The sequence below is a fragment of the Ruditapes philippinarum genome, unplaced genomic scaffold, assembly GCF_026571515.1.
Source record: "Ruditapes philippinarum isolate M1 unplaced genomic scaffold, ASM2657151v2 ctg6624_1_1_1_1, whole genome shotgun sequence".
Classification (NCBI taxonomy): domain Eukaryota; kingdom Metazoa; phylum Mollusca; class Bivalvia; order Venerida; family Veneridae; genus Ruditapes; species Ruditapes philippinarum.
The window spans coordinates 41,060-57,864 of NW_026854778.1; the positions used below are offsets into that span (position 1 = coordinate 41,060).

Genomic DNA, 16,805 nt, shown 5'->3' on the forward strand with positions numbered 1-16,805 from the left:
TTAAAAACAGTTTGAACTTTGGGTAAAAATATCTAATTGAGTGATCAAAGAAGGAATGTTGATAGTATTTCAATTTATTCGTTCATCAATGAATAATTGTTACATATTTTCTTTCAAATTTATGATTTTTAAGTCGAATAGTGTACTGTCTAATAACGCAAATTCACACATACAATGTAATGGAAAGGTTAAAAATGTTCACGAATGAATAAACAGATTTTGCATGAAGAACAGTTAACCCCGTCTATAATGACCATCTCTGGACTTGCCACCGAGAGGTTTGTGTTTACTGTATTTTTTATATATAGCAGGACTATAAAATTGATGAAATTGAAACAAAGATGCTGGTTGTTTAGTAAAAGTGGTCCCTATGTACTAAGCCGGTTAGAGTGCATATTGGGTGTTCTTCGTAAATAAGAAAGCTAAAAAGGAGCGGAGCTTGCAAAGCGACTGTAGCTTTCTTATTTACGAAGAACATCCAATATGCACTCTAACCGGCTTAGTGCTCCGCCCACTTGCGTTTTATAATATAAAACGTCCAGTTTATATAAAATCTGTTCTATTAAGATTTGTAACCTGAAAATTTGAAAAATCCTCGTCGGTGATTGGCTTAAAACAATTGGCGAGCACTAAGAACCAATGGTGTGTAACAAAAACTTGACATGATCGAAAACACTGCTTGAAGTGAAAATCTTAAGAGTTGTCAACAGGGATAGCGTGCCAAACTCCTTTGTGCATAGCCAATCAAATCACTGCCTTCACAAATTTCACGTGACCATAGGAATCGGCACTTGACTTCATTCATAATGAACGGTAAATAAAAATATTTCAGTAGAAAGTGGTGTTGTTTTTTTTTTGTGTAACGAAAGCAAACGTTATTACGACTTTAATGGAAAAAATGGAACCAAACTTATTCATAATCTGGATACATTTTTAACATTGAACATTTTTATAGATTGCAAACAACCAACCTTTACTTGAATAAGAGTAACAACATGTTATGTAAATGACCGAAAATATCCGTATAATGATACATATGTATAATCTTTTTATTCTCTTTATTCAATTTAAGCAATATATTAGCGAATGGTTATTATTCAATTACATTTACAAGAAAGCAGATAACAATCATGTGTCCTTTTCTGTTTTAAATTCTATCAAATTTTGATATAAAAACTGACTTATTATGGCAGTGTTGTGTGTAGCGAAGGAAAGGAGGACAACTGCGTCGGAGTTGGACGGCATACTCGACTATTCACAATGTGTTTGTGAAATCATGCCTAAATTTTCTATGGAATTATGTACGTTATTACACAGTCCTTTTGATAAAGGCATATATATACATGTTCCGTTTTTTCAGCCATATCTCAATACAACAACGTGATGGTATTTTAGACATTTTACTGTAATTTTAAAGGCACATTATGCCTCAGAAACAAATTTATTGGCAAACTTGTATTTAATAAAGTTAAAAATAATGGTTTTACACCATGTTCGATTCTAGTCATCTGAAGAAATTAGCGATAAATGTGAAATAATTTGTCATAAAAGTAGCAAAATGTAAACAAAGTAGTATTTTCTCTTCCATACAAAATACTTATTCTCTATAACTGTGCTTATCTAATTGACAAAAAGCAACAGATGAAAAAAGTGTTTCAGGTAATTGGCAATGAGTCACTTTTTGGATACTATAAATGCAGCAATATTAAAAAGGTTTTGACAAATAAAATTTAAAGCATTTCTGAGGCAAAATGGGCATTTAGGTCAAATAACAAGAAACGAGAATGCATGACAGAGCTATGTACAATTTGAGGGCAAGTGGTCGTTATTTAAATACTATACCTAAATTGCTTTTAAGGCTGCACGCCTCCAGATGATCCAAAATATTTCAAGAAAATCAATATTGAGAAAAAAGTACTTAACTTTTAAGAAAGGTAAAAAACTTTCAAGGTCCAGGTTATATTTTACATGTTATGTGCGGTTTAACACTCATTTTGCAGTATTTTATCACCATATTTCTCCTGCGTTACTCACGCAGTAAGGACTGTTTTTCCACTTTTTGGTAATTTTCGTGGATTGAAAGTGCCGATTGCAATATGTAAATGACTTTATTTGTTAACCTCACATTATTTTACTTTTAAATAAATTAAACAAAAATATTAATCTTAACATGAATCTGGAGGCGACTTCTTTTAAATGAAAACATGGAGAGGTACAAAAGTGACCTATATGGGACATTGAAGTTTACATGCTGAAGTCGACAGAAAAATCCAATTCTTCTAATAGCATAGTTAAAATACAATAGATTAATAGATTAATCTAAAAAATTAACAAGGAAACGTAACAGAAAAAATAATGAATGTGGCAATTTAAAAAGTGCAATGTCAGTCCGTAAAATCCAGTTTGCCATTAATGAAATTGCCGAGCGCACTAGGGTCATCCGAGCGATAATATTCTGTACAAAGTTCTTTGAAGTATTCTAGATCTACTTTCTTTTCATTGTTCTGAAATATATAAAGATATACATTTTAAATTAATAAAGCTAATGACATATTGTCAGTAATTAAAACAAGAGCTGTCGGTAGGACAGCATGCTCGACTATTCTTAGTGCTTGATAGTAAAAAAAAAATGCCTGATACAGTTACCTCCTCCTGTTTACAGGTTGGGGTCATGATGGTGAACAAGTGTGCAAAGTTTCAAAGCCATATGTCAATGGACTTTGAAAATATTTGAACTATTACAAAAACTTTAACGTAAATTCTAAGTCGAAAAGGGGGCATAATTCTGTCAAAATGCTTGATAGAGTTACCTCCTCCTGTTTACAGGTTGGGGTCATGATGTTGAACAAGTGTGCAAAGTTTCAAAGCCATATGTCAATGGACTTTGAAAATATTTGAACTATTACAAAAACTTTAACGTAAATTCTAAGTCGAAAAAGGGGCATAATTCTGTCAAAATGCTTAATAGAGTTACCTCCTGCTGTCTACAGGTTGGGGTCATGATGTTGAACAAGTGTGCAAAGTTTCAAAGCCATATGTCTATGGACTTTGAAAATATTTGAACTATTACAAAAACTTTAACGTAAATTCTAAGTCGAAAAAGGGGCATAATTCTGTCAAAATGCTTGATAGAGTTACCTCCTCGTGTCTACAGGTTGGGGTCATGATGGTGAACAAGTGTGCAAAGTTTCAAAGCCATATGTCAATGGACTTTGAAAATATTTGAACTATTACAAAAACTTTAACATAAGTGGTTACGCCGACGCCGACGCCGACGCCGACGCTCGGGTGACTGCAATAGCTCTACTTATTCTTATCGAATAGTCGAGCTAAAAATGAAAAGTGTACTTTTAAAATACATGCATAAAGGAAATATGTTCGTAGAAAATAGTGCATGCTCGGAAAGATTGCTAAACCGCTAAAAACCCCGCTTAAAATTGCAACGTAATACAGTAAAACTTTTTCGCTCGCTCGAACTCGGAGTGCCTGTGAAAATTCGTTCGAGACATCGGTAGTTCGAGCCAACCGAGGTTGAACTATTATCACGTAGGAAATTGGCTTTCCAGCTTACATTGGCAGAATGATGCGTATTAATAAACGTCAACATAATTGTTTGTTAGTGCATAAGTTCGTCGAATACGTCATTTCTTGTAAATGTTAAAAATATACATGTATTTTAAACCTTTCGTTTCAAGGACTCACCTGAGAAAACATTAAGAAGGCGTTCTTTGCATCTTTTGGTGGCACTCCAAACTCTGACATCACATATTCATACTCCTCTACGTCAACAAAACCATTACCTATAGACAAAATATCAACCATTGTTAAATGTAATATGCCTTTTATAAATGACACAATATTTTCGTTCATTTAAAAGTTTAAATTTGAAACAAAAATCTTATAGCGTTTATTAAACACTTTGGTCATTTTAACTTCGAGTTTTTTGGCAAGACGCACTGTCCTCCGAAAACAAGGACAACGATGAAACACTTATTACAATACTTTGCTGTCATTTGCTCTTTCTCCTTCAAATATACAAATTGCTTTCAAAAAGCACAACTGCACACAAAGTCCTAAATCTTTTAATTAATCACAAAGTTATGAAAGCAATACTTTCTGAAATTTTTAAAATTTGACCTGCACGTTCAAGGTCGTTTATGGGTCAAAGGTCATATTTATATACAATGGGCACGTAGATGGTATCTCCAAAGATAATTTGTCTACAGCAAGACAGACAGACAAACATACAGATTGGTGAACTATTAGATTACCAACGATTAAAAGATGATAACAACAGAACAGAACACAAACAATTATCACGCTCATGCGCACGCTCAATCGTGAATTCTTGCGCACGAGCGTATGCACAGGCACACAATAATAAACTGCTGTCGACTTACCTGTACGGTCTAATAGGTTAAACTTATATTCCATATATTTATTCAGCCAACCTGGTAATTCTATCGTTATATTTTGATCCTTGCTCTTAGACATTTCCTGAATATATTGCTTGTTGAACGCCTCCCACATTTTGATCTGAAATTTATATCAAAGGGAGGTATTTTCATGTTAAAAATAGAACAATATCGTTAGAGTTGTTCCCCTTGTATTAGATACTATACAAGTACTGCATGAATCCGCTGTCACTCACTACATTTGCGCAATCCTTTGACAATAATTTAAGCATTGAAGACCAACCGATTAAAATTTGTTAATCTTTATTCGCCTTTTTGATATTACTGGTATTTAAGCAATTAAAAAGTGTACTTTTCCATGAAATCTTAAAAAAAACCTCCGTAATTCCGATTTTATACAAAGTTTCATAATGGAAATATGATAAAAATGTATATAAAGAATTTAACAGTAAATGGCGGGTCTTAAGTACATTGTTTATCTATTGTTTTTTATTATTAGTACATGTAGATAATTTAGCACCAAAGCTCACAACCCCTATCTTCTAACACATAACATATTTTTGGGGAAACAATAATAAAATTATTAAATAGTTTTATTACTCAAGGTTCATTTATAACAAATTTTGTATGATTAAAATATTGCAACGAGTAAATAACATTAAGCATGCAGTTAATATCATACATACAGGGTCACGTGCCAATTTGTACAATGTATATGTTTCTGATAAAATAACCGTCATTTACTACTTCTAATTAAACAAGGATATTTTGAAATCAATAATTGTGCATTCAAACGTATGTATGAATCCTATTCTTATTTTCAATGAGGTAATCTGAAGACCTTTATAAGCTTTATAGCTTTCGGCTCAAATACTTTTTCATTCGTATATCTACTTATTGTAAATGTATTAACAACATGTTGTATCATTGTTTGAAATAAACTATGTTTAAACTAATTTGATTATAAAGTCGTGAAAAACGTGCCAATTTTGTTTCTCAAACATACCCATTCCTCCTCAGAGATTTTACCGTCATAATCTACATCACCGTCATCCTGAAGTTTTCTCCAGATCTCTTTAAATAACTCGTGCACTTGTAAATATCTCTGAGCCCCGGGCTTCCAGCCGCTCATGTCACATATTTTCTGCAAATTATTATGGTAAGGGTTGTCATTAGCAGCATGCTTATATTAATGAAAATTTTGAGAATTTATCAAAAAGTAAAATTTTATAAAGCGCGAACAAAGAACGTAATTTATACATTGCAAACGACACTTACAATCTTCGTATACACGTATTACTAAAAAGAAGTCAAAATATGCTAAAAATAGCCCTACCTGCGTTAGTCACGCAGTAGAAATATGTTGATAAATAAGGCAAAATCAGTTTAATTAGTCGCAAATGACATGTAAATTATTACTTGCATATTGAGTTTTTCAACTTTTCTTTAAGCCTTAGTACATTTTTCTTAAGTTGATTGTCCTGAAAATAGTTTGTCTCACCTGGAGCCAAGCGGGTTTAATATCACATGATATGCGTGCTAGGAACTTCGATTAAAGTTTCTGTAAACATTTTGTTACCACCTCTTACCTTAGTAAAGCGTTTTAATTGTGACGATCATAGGCGCGGACAATGTGTGATGACATAGGTTAGATATTTTTTTATATTTCACTCTGTTCAATAATACATATTAAGTCAGTATTAATATATGCTAGGAAAGTAACCGGAAGTGTTAATATAATAAATGATATATCCACCTGTCTGGCCATGTCGAAGTCTTTCCATTCTAATGTACCATCTCTACTCAAATCTATATATAAAAGACGAAAAGACATATTTATTATAAAAAAAGAGAAAAAAAACAAAGAAGAAGAAGAAGAAGAAGAAGAAGAAGAAGAAGAAGAAAAAGGAACATGGATAAATGACCTTGAAAGAATATGGGTAAAATCATCGTCGGATACTCTGTGCCGAACCATAAACATTTATTTTACATTTTAATCCACCGTGGGTATCCAGCAATGGGGTAAAATGATCCCGGCTATAAATCGCTATTATTTTTATGAAATTATCAAAGTACTGAAAGTACTACAAAGACTGACAATACTGCATTTATTACATGCACACGTGTGACCAGGGCCGAGAGATGATTGGATGTCATTGAGAATATAAATAGCGATAACGATTATGAAATAATTCTGATAAGAAAACTGAGATTTAGTATGAAAATTTGAAAATTATCAAGAAATGTTGGCGGATATTTTTCTGGAGCAGACGTATCGATCCAGTTGTAAAGAGGCGGTCAGAATTAAAAAAGTATTTTGTTCCATTTATGTTACGTTTTAAGAGATCATTTCCATTTTGTATGATTTATTTTGCACACCAGACTGACAAAGGTGAAAGTTCATTGATACTTAAGGTAATTTTAAGGACAAAGTTGCAAATAAATCTAATGGGCAGTATTTCCGTTCATAGTAAGTTATTGACAGAGTAATGTCCCTTGAATGTTTACTAGACAGACACCGACTGCGTAAAGTGGTCAGTCAGTGAACAGACATACTTTGCGTTTCTTGATACTTTGTACCATTTTAGCTGAAGATTACGGTAATGCTGCAATGATAGAATAATGTTAAATACGAAAGACCTGTAGGGACATTTCAACTTCATTAATTTTAGATTTTATCTTCATGAATTCCCGATTTCATCCACATGAATTCCCGATTTCAACTGCACGAATTAAAAAGTTCAAATTCATAAATTCACTATTTCAACTTTATGAATTCACGATTTCAACTTCACGAATTCACGATTTCGGCTTCGAGAATTCACGATTTCAACTTCACTATTTCAACTTCATGAATTCACAATTTCAACTTCATGGATTCGAGATTTCAACTTCATGAATTCCCGATTTCATCTTCATGAATTCACTATTTCAACTTCATGAATTCACTAGCTCAACATCACGAATTCATGATTTCAACTTCACGAATTCACGATTTCAACTTCACGATTTCAACTTCGTGAATTCACGATTTAAAATTCATGAATTCATGTTTCAACTTCACGAATTCACGATTTCAACTTCACGAATTCGAAATCGTGAATTCGTGAAGTTCAAATCTTGAATTCGTGAAGTTGTCCCCATCGGTCTTTCATACGTTTATGCTTATATTAACTTACTTATACATAACGAGCATCTTTAAACAGCATGCCCCATTTATGTCAAATTTTCATGAAAGTTTTAAAAAAGTATTTAAAAGTAAATATCGTAAGGTGATCAAAAAACGTAATTTAACATTCCATACAGCACTTTTTAATCAACGTACGAAATAAATGTCAAATAATGCAAAAAGTCTCACAATAGTTAAAGTATGGCGACAAATACTACACAATCAGTCATTACATAAATCTTGTAAATCATTACTTCATTAATGAATATGTTTTTTTTTCTTAAAATCTTTGTATATTTTTCTCAAAGTTGATTTTCTTGACTTTTTGCTCATCTGGAAGAACACAGCTTCAAATAGACAGAAACCAATGTAGTTAAAATAAACACAAGAATCCGATCCGTTGACAAATAACCTTTAAAGGTCTTACATGTACTAAAGGCTTTGACTACTTATGCCGTGCGGTGGAAGTATTTAAGAGAATTAAGAAGAAATTACATGTTTACTTACCGAAAAATGTGTGGAACTCGTACAAAAGTTTTTTGCGCTGAAATTCGGATAACTCCGGCTGAAAGAGACCTAACACTAGTCCCATGTTTCGACCTTTACGACGAAATGCGTCAGCAACTGAAAAAGAAACAATGTATTATAATCATTGTAGTTTCTCTAATTTTGATTAATCTTTGAATATGAAAAATATAAGTGAATTTCCTCTCAATCGTAGATATTCGGCTCTTTCCGCAATACCCCGTAAACATACGGCGCGGAAAAACGTCAAGAAGTAACGACACAGATGCAAATACAAGTCATTAAGAAGCAGAAATGAGGAAACACTAGTTTGGCAACACATTTTTTGAGATTTGTGTATATTTTGTGTTTGGTCATTCGCTTACGCCATCATTATTTTAGTCAAATAAAATAACCCATTTAACAAAAGCGTCTTTTAAAGGAATTACAGCCTTATACTATGATTATTTTTCAAACAATTTATCAACAGTACTTCATAAAATTTAGCACCAGCCCTGCCACAACAACAACGACGATGAAAACAACAATTACAAAGTTGTAGCCCGGAGATTTATAGAATGATTGATGGACTACTTTGACACCTATGAGTCCCTGCAGACATCATTTTTTTCTGGCTATTTAAGGCGTTTGTTACAGTTGTCATAGAGATATTTTTTATGAGTAAGACAGAATAAAAAATTGTTTCACATGATTTGTATGATTTTTTCCTATGATTTTAGAATATGAAAAAAAAAAAAAGAAAATGGAACCTACCACGTTGTTTTTGAATTTTCTGTCCTTAAATTTGAATGTTTAACAAACTAATTAATAGACAACACAATAAATTTACATCAATCGGATTGATATTAATGAATAAAAATTGTAAAACAATCGTCCAAGTTTAAGCCTAAGAAACGCATGTGATGCAATGCCATCATCAACATAACCCCATCGCTCGACTTAAGTTAATAAGGTTTATTCAATATCTTTTTTTGCTCTGATTTCAAGATATCAGAAATTAAATGATAAACCAGATGTTGCCGTATGTTTTTTTTCTAGTCTATAAGAATGTTAATTAGACGCTGAAAGGTATTGTATGACATAATGTCAATCCGGCGACAAGATAACGGTGTGAAATCAATATAACCACTTCATACTTCTTCTAAATAGGACTCATCACTGACATTTCGTTTGAAATAATTGAGAAATTGCCTAATATACTGTATTCTTTAAACAATTTTATAGAACTTTAATATGAATATACATGTATATCATTTATCTATGTCCCATTTAATTTAGAAGATACCTTACAGCAGCACGCCTCCAGATTCTTGCTAATGTTCATATTTTCTTTTAAAATGAATTAAAAATATTGTGAAGTGAACAAAGAAAATGATATACACATTGCAAACTGCATTTACAACCCATGTCCATTACAGAAAGTGGTAAAAATATGCAAAAATACCCATTTCTGCTTTAGTAACGCAATAGAAATATGATGAAAAATATTGTAAAATCGGCCATTTATCGCAAAAAAAAAACCCATTGAATTTATTAATTGTCTATTTAATCTATTTTTTTTTTTAAATTCTCACTAATTACATTTTTCTTAAATATTATTTTCGTGAAATATAATTTGGCTTTTCTGGAGGCATGCAGCTAAAAAAGAGAGTCTAAGTATCACACAAAGTGTAAAGCTATAAATAGATTAAAAGAGCTTCATTTCCGGTATAGACATCTACTGATGAAAAGTAAATATTTATTATGACTTATGGAAATAAATAAATGAAAAGGTGTTAAGAATAACAAGAGTTTCGTATTATCACAGAGGAAACACTAAACGCCACTTAAGTATCTCTTTGTTTAATATTTACTTCAGACGACAACGTCTTTTACAGGCCTTTTTATTAGTCATTGATTTACCTGTCTACTTCCGGTTACTGTATTTCATCGATTTCCGGTTTGAATGTTAGCCATTAAAATCCACTCATTTATATATGTATGCAAGCGACGATTATTCTAAACATATAGCACAGGATAGTTTTCCAATAAAGAATGACTTAGTTATTAATACATTTAGATGACATTTATATTTCCGCCAATATATAGTTCTGTACAACAGAGTTCATTGACTATCACATATGTGCCCCGAAGTAGTAACCGTTCAATTCTAGGTAACTATACAGGACATATATGCTCACGAGTATCGTATCTTTTTTGCAGCAGTGATTGAATAGCAGGCAAAGATCAAACAACAATATTTAGTATTGTAAAACGTACATGGTTTGAGAGCACTTTATTTACATTTTAATAAAATCTTGATTTACAATTTACATATTTTACATTATTTTGACCCCCTTTGACAAAATTCAAACTTAATTCTCAAAAGAGGCACATGAAAATTTCTGTCGAAAGCTAAGACTGCGTTTAAGACTGTTGATTTTAAAAGAATGACGGAAAGTGTATACAAATAAAAAGGTCAAAACTTATATTGATCAAATCTCTAAGAATATTGTTAACCCCGAGAAAACACGCGATTTAGTTTCAGGTTATACTAGCGTTATAAACTGGTGAGAATTCGGATACTCTCGTCAATTTTCTGCATCACATTAACGTCATGTAAGCATCGAAATAACACGGAGCAAAATAATTCTTGTCATTTAAAAGCTCTATAATGATAAACATCAGATACGGAAAGTGTCGAAGTTAGTCGGATTATTACGAGTTCTATAAATAAACGTACCGCGATAGAAACAGACTGTACAGTAACTCGTATATATCCTCGTTTTGAGTGACAAACAAACAGCTGTTGTCATTAAAGTAAAATAATATTGATGTTTGTTGTAACTATCAGGAATATAAATTGTACCCACAAGCTGTTACATCGGTAATGATCGACAATTTTCGCAAAACTCCGAGCTGTTACATCGATAATGATCGGCAATTTCCGTAAAACTCCGGGATCGTTTGGTCTAAACACAATTATTACCATTCCAACTTTAGACTATAATATTTTTTTTTAATTTTAATTTTCGAATGTTAAAAAATTGACATTCTTTGCAAGTTATTATGTCATTTAAACGCAGGGTGGGAGTAGGACGGCTGACACATTCCTAAAGGCTATACCATACTATTTATGTATTATTTATTCATTTTTTTATTACTCATGTGAATATAATTTATATCAAGTCTCCCGCTGGAATATAAAATTTAAATGATCAGTTGCCTTTCACTTGAACAAACTTATATTTTTTTTCCATCACATAAGCTATATATATTTTTTCAACCACATAAGTATTATTCGTTGTACGCTAGAAAAGTCTCGAGGTTTCGGATATTACAAAAGTCTGAAGCGTTATTGACAATGTTGAATAGTAAGTTCGAGACAGAAAACACACGTAATGCACACAATGCTATAGATCTAAATAAGGCGATTCAATCAAGCGTTTCGCGGAAGTATAAACGCTAAGGACATCCGATTATACGAAATTTGAGAACTTCTAATTTGAGAAAGCCTTATACAATCATGTCTGAAACGTAACTCTTGACATATTTTAACCATATCGGAACATCCTCGGCTATAATCAATTATAGTCCGTATCCGAAGACTGACGGAAAGGGCCGAAAAGTTGCGTTTGATTTTAACCATGATGATTCAGATACAAAATATAGACTCATTATTCAAGTGTTTTACGTAAATTTAGAAGATTGGTATACGCAACACGTTTCACAAGTTTGTATTACAAATGGATAGCTTTATTTTTGCAATGAAATATGTAAACAAGTATTGAAGTTATTGAAACATGTCACCCATCCACCGTCATAGAAAAAATTATCCGAAATATAATCTATCCGAAATAATATGCATTCAAAGTAAAATCCATCCGAAATAAAATCTATCCGGGATAAAATTATCAGAAACTATGTACTCACATCTTCCAAAAAATCCTTTCTCTTCCATAATGTTTTCTTTTTTCTTCACTTTGTATCGCTCTGTTGTGTATAACCACTCGAAACACATGGTTTTGTTTTGATTAAAGGACGTTACACTGATATATTAAAGCTCGAGAACGCTGTCCATTTATCAAAGGCCCATTGAAATATTTCACTGAAAAAAACATATAAATAGATAAGTTAAAGTCGATACATCTGAAATGAATATGTGATATCTATGGACTTTTTCACTATGTTTTTTCGTCGACGATATTTTCACCTATATTTTTATGTATAAAGCGGTAACTTTTTTACTTGTCCACAAAATAAAGTCTTAGTTTCTATTGATCCTTTGTGATAAAGGCCTTCTCTAAATAAAGGCCATCTCTGAATAAAGAATAGATGTAGAGAGACCATGTCAATAAACACAACCTCTTTCCTATTTAACAACAAAACACTTTACAGACAATCTTAAGTAAAGCTATGGTGTCCTGGCAGTGCCACAGGCATCGTAGTCATTTGTGCCAGAAAATCTACACGCGAAAAAGCAAAGTTTCATAATTGCAATGCAAAGAGATTTTTGACACTGAAAAAAGACGCTCGGCATGCGACAATGCGACAAGATTATAAATTGCGACATCATATCATATTACCGAGCATAAGTAGCATCAACTATCGATTTCAAAACATGACTGTCGATGTTGTCAATGACACAGTTAGGATTCCGTAGCTGAATTCTTGGTTTTCTTTAATGTCCCTTACTAAAACTATCAACAATATGTATTAACATCGGTTAGATGTTAGATGAATTGCTCGATTCACACTCCAATGCTGTACCTATTGAGCTAACCAGACGGCTTTTTCTATGTAATATACCTAACTATGTCAGCACAACTTCCATCTTTAAATACCACTTTTAATTTAACTGTTACTGTCATCAATAAGATATAAACCATATTTCACTTATAAAATGAAAAATATCCTCTAAACTAGAATTAACATAACTACACCTTTGAAAACCATGTTTAATGTAACTAATACTAACAACAATGAAATATAAGCCATATTTCTCTTATAAAACGGGACAAAATTAAATATTCACCAAAAAAATAAATAAATAAGCAAAAAGAAATCGGTACATCTAATATGAATTAATGATATGTGATATCTATGGTTTTTTTTACTTTATTTTCATCGACGATATCTCAGCGCGGTAAACTTATATCATTTGTGTATTTGAGCCACCGGTTGCCCATATGGGCGAGTCCTCCAGAAGAGTATTAGTCATTTTATTTTTTTTGAAGGATATTGCAAGATACAGATACAGAAAGATTCCCCAATTCCAGAAGCTGTCCCGGGTTCTTTAACGTGCCAAGTTTTTTTAGCACTCATACACGGGATCTCGATTTAAAGTCTCATCCGAAAGACTGATTAGTAATTTTAGTTGGCCAGCCCGGGAATCGAACCCACAATGTCGAGATTACAAGTCTCGCGCTCTAACTGAGCGGGTTAGTAAAAAACTAATATCAGCGCAACTTCCACCTTTAAATACGATGTTTAATTTAACCATTATTGTCATGTTACTGCCCCCTGGCGGCGACGAGTCATTGTCTGCTAATGTTGTTGTCGACGAAAACTCTATGAAATTTCCTCATTTTTTACGTCGTGATTTACTCTTCATATGCTGTCCCCGCCTAAAGATCTTTTATAAAATACGGACAACATATTATGGAAATCAAATTGAAGAACCGTGTCAGTGTATTATATGAGAAAATACATTGCTGGTTTATCGCAGACTGGATATGACAGAGTATTAACATTTTATATTTTAAAGGCACATTATGCCTCAGAAGTCCAAGTTTTTTTTTATTCTTTGAAAATGTCAAACATGTGTTTAATAATGTTTAAATAATGGATTAAATATTAGCAATTTATATTTTAAAGGAGCTGCACTGAGGTCTAAAAACGTAAAACCATATTATTCTTAGTCCGATTCGGGCGAAAAAGCGTTGCAACGCTTTTCAATTTTGGGCATTTTATACAATAAGAAAACTTATTCTGATGATAGAAACGGAGTGAGTGAATGATCTTATATTTTGCACACAGGTTATTAGTCTAGACCTACATCAAATGAAACATTAACATCCAAAAGTCCTGTCATGTCAAAAACCTCAGTGGAGTCCCTTTAAATTCTAAAATGTGTTGAACATATTTTTACCGCCATTATTTACTGTATAATATAATTTCGTTGGTTTGTTACACAGTGATTTATAGAAATATAAAAATATTTTTTGTTGCATGTATAATATTTGTACAATATGAACAGAAAAAGCGTACATATAGGTTGCCGGCGAATTTAAAGGAAATTGGCAAATTTTAACGAACATCACCGAAATATTGTCGTAACTGATTTGAAAGAAATAATTTTAACGAACATTCTCGAAAATTGTCGAACCTGAGTTAAACGAAATCATTTTTTGTTTTGTAACACATTATCATTTTAAAAATAGCTTAATAATTAAAATAATTTCAAAATAAATGCATAATTAAACACGGCTTTAATTACAGTCGTAAATTAAATAATAGCTGAAATATTGTGCGGAATGCATGTGGGTAATTAGTTATCTATAAACATACATGTTTCCATAAATAACATATAAATCCATATATACTATACCATTACTATTAAAAAGAGGTAGTCCAGCTGTCGCAGGTTAAAAACATACGACTGAAAAATGAACTCATTTGATCAAAGTGATAGATTAAAGGCCCATTATGTTTCAAAGATGTTATTTTTCTATTTTTCCAAAATCTTTTTATTATTGCTGTTCTGTTTCAGAGAAGTTACTAACTGGCCTATGACTCAACAAGTAAGTGCATCATGTAGGTTCCGAAAATAGTATGAAATATATTTACAAGGATAGACGCTTCATAACAATATTTTGATTTTTGAATACATATAGAAATACTTCAGACAGTTAATGCAAGGTGTCACCCTTTTGCTAAATTTTAATTTAAGGTTCCTAAGAAAAAACCACTGCAGATGACTACATCAACCGACAATCGAGACACCTCGGCTATTATTCATAATCGGAAGTATGACGAAAATGGCCGAGAAGATGCGAGTGAATCAATAGGCGCGTCCTTAAACCATTATGTAATTTACATGTTTTTACATCAGTCCGGCGATATTAATTTTTGAAATGCGGGATTATGAATGGTGTATGTACAGTTTCATGTTGTATGGGTTGTACATTATGTTACATTACGTTTACATTAACGTCATGCTTACGTTACGTTGTAATTTTGCTTGTTTAATTGGGTTTTACGTCACACCGACACAGTATAGGTCATATGGCGACGTTCTAGTTTTACTGGTGGAGGAAGACCTCTGATGGCCTTCCGTGCATTATTTCAAGCACGAACAGGCACCTGAGTATAACCACCGACGTTCCGTAAGCTAGCTGGATAGCTTCCTCACATGAAGGAATCCAAAGTTCCTGTCGGGATTCGAACCAACAGCGGTGAGGGGCAAATTGTTTGAAGTCAACGACCTTAACCACTCGGCCACTGACGCCCTTTACGTTGTTATGTATGATAATTGTGAACTTTTTTATTATAGATAGTATGTGTATAATTAATTTTCATGTTGAATAAGATAATAGGCTTTTTTACGTTACGTTTACATAAACGTCACGTCTACGTTAAGTTGTTATGTATGTTTATTAATTAACATAAATATGTCAGCATTTTAGCTATATTCAGTTTTGACTTAAGTCAGAATCAGTTGTATAACCGTCGGCGGCGGGCTCCAAAATTGAGGCACAGCCTAGGAATCGAACACGAAATGTCCAGAACGGAAACCCTCTGTACTATCAAACGCGCTAACGTGATTATATGTTACGTTACGTTACGTACGTTACGTAAAGAATTTATGTTTACAGTCATTATACTCTCTTCCTCGTCCTCCCTTTCTCTTGTACACAAAACATTTACTCTTAATCCGTTTGCTCAATAACCATTTCATGATTTCAATAAATTCTTTACACATAATAAAACAGCATATTTATTTACACAACTTATATTGTTTACGGTTACACACATCAAATAATAGATTATTTAGATATACCCCCTATGTCTGTATATAAATAAGTATTATTTATCAAATAGAAAAGCCTAAAATTATACAATTTTCAAATGTTTTTCACAATCTAAAATTGACATTTAAAATAGGTTCTCTTACCTGGTTTGTGCTGATACTCCGGTGTGGATTGATATCATTTAATTTTCCAGCATATATCAAACCATCCCGATGTTCACAATAAATTATTTACAAATAATATTTTCTAAAAATAGTACATACATGTATATACACATACACGATATAATTTCAATTTGTCAACGATTGTTCATTAAAATCCTTCACCCGTAACGGAGCAAATTGATTTGTTAATGGTACAAAAAAATCAAACTAAGTTTTCCTCTCGTTTGATTTAATTATGCCCTTTTTTAGGGCATTGTCTGTTAAGTCCAGCTGGTTTTTGTGGCGACAGTTTTTATCCTGAGTGTCCGATAATAACGGCAGTTAATGTCCATCTGGTTAAATATGCAAAAAAAAATAATAGCTATTTTCCTTCCTTATTCCGTTCTTTTATGATACTGTATTTTACCCAGTGAAAAAAGTTATCAACCGGTTAATTATTGTACATAAATGTGTAATGACTGGAATGCCAATATAATACATCCTTGAGCCATTTAGGTAAAATTTTGTTTGTTTACCGTGT

The 16,805-nt window shown here is 32.4% G+C and overlaps 1 protein-coding gene across 2 annotated transcripts; it reads right to left on the reverse strand.

The window, feature by feature from the left end:
- Nucleotides 1-482: 482 nt before the first annotated feature.
- LOC132741046 (calexcitin-2-like) lies at nt 483-16,548 on the reverse strand. 2 transcript variants are annotated; one of them, XM_060729127.1, is made up of 8 exons: nt 16,265-16,548; nt 12,022-12,196; nt 8,092-8,208; nt 6,172-6,224; nt 5,422-5,559; nt 4,401-4,536; nt 3,703-3,800; nt 483-2,504 (listed from the first exon to the last, which is right to left on the reverse strand). In XM_060729127.1, the coding sequence occupies exons 2-8, from the start codon at nt 12,107-12,109 to the stop codon at nt 2,385-2,387; spliced, it is 750 nt and encodes a 249-aa protein (XP_060585110.1). In that variant the 5' UTR covers nt 12,110-12,196; nt 16,265-16,548; the 3' UTR covers nt 483-2,384. The 2 variants fall into 2 exon arrangements, with proteins under 2 accessions (XP_060585110.1, XP_060585111.1); XM_060729128.1 differs by lacking the exons at nt 12,022-12,196; nt 16,265-16,548 and adding an exon at nt 10,012-10,284.
- Between the last annotated feature and the right edge of the window lie 257 nt (nt 16,549-16,805).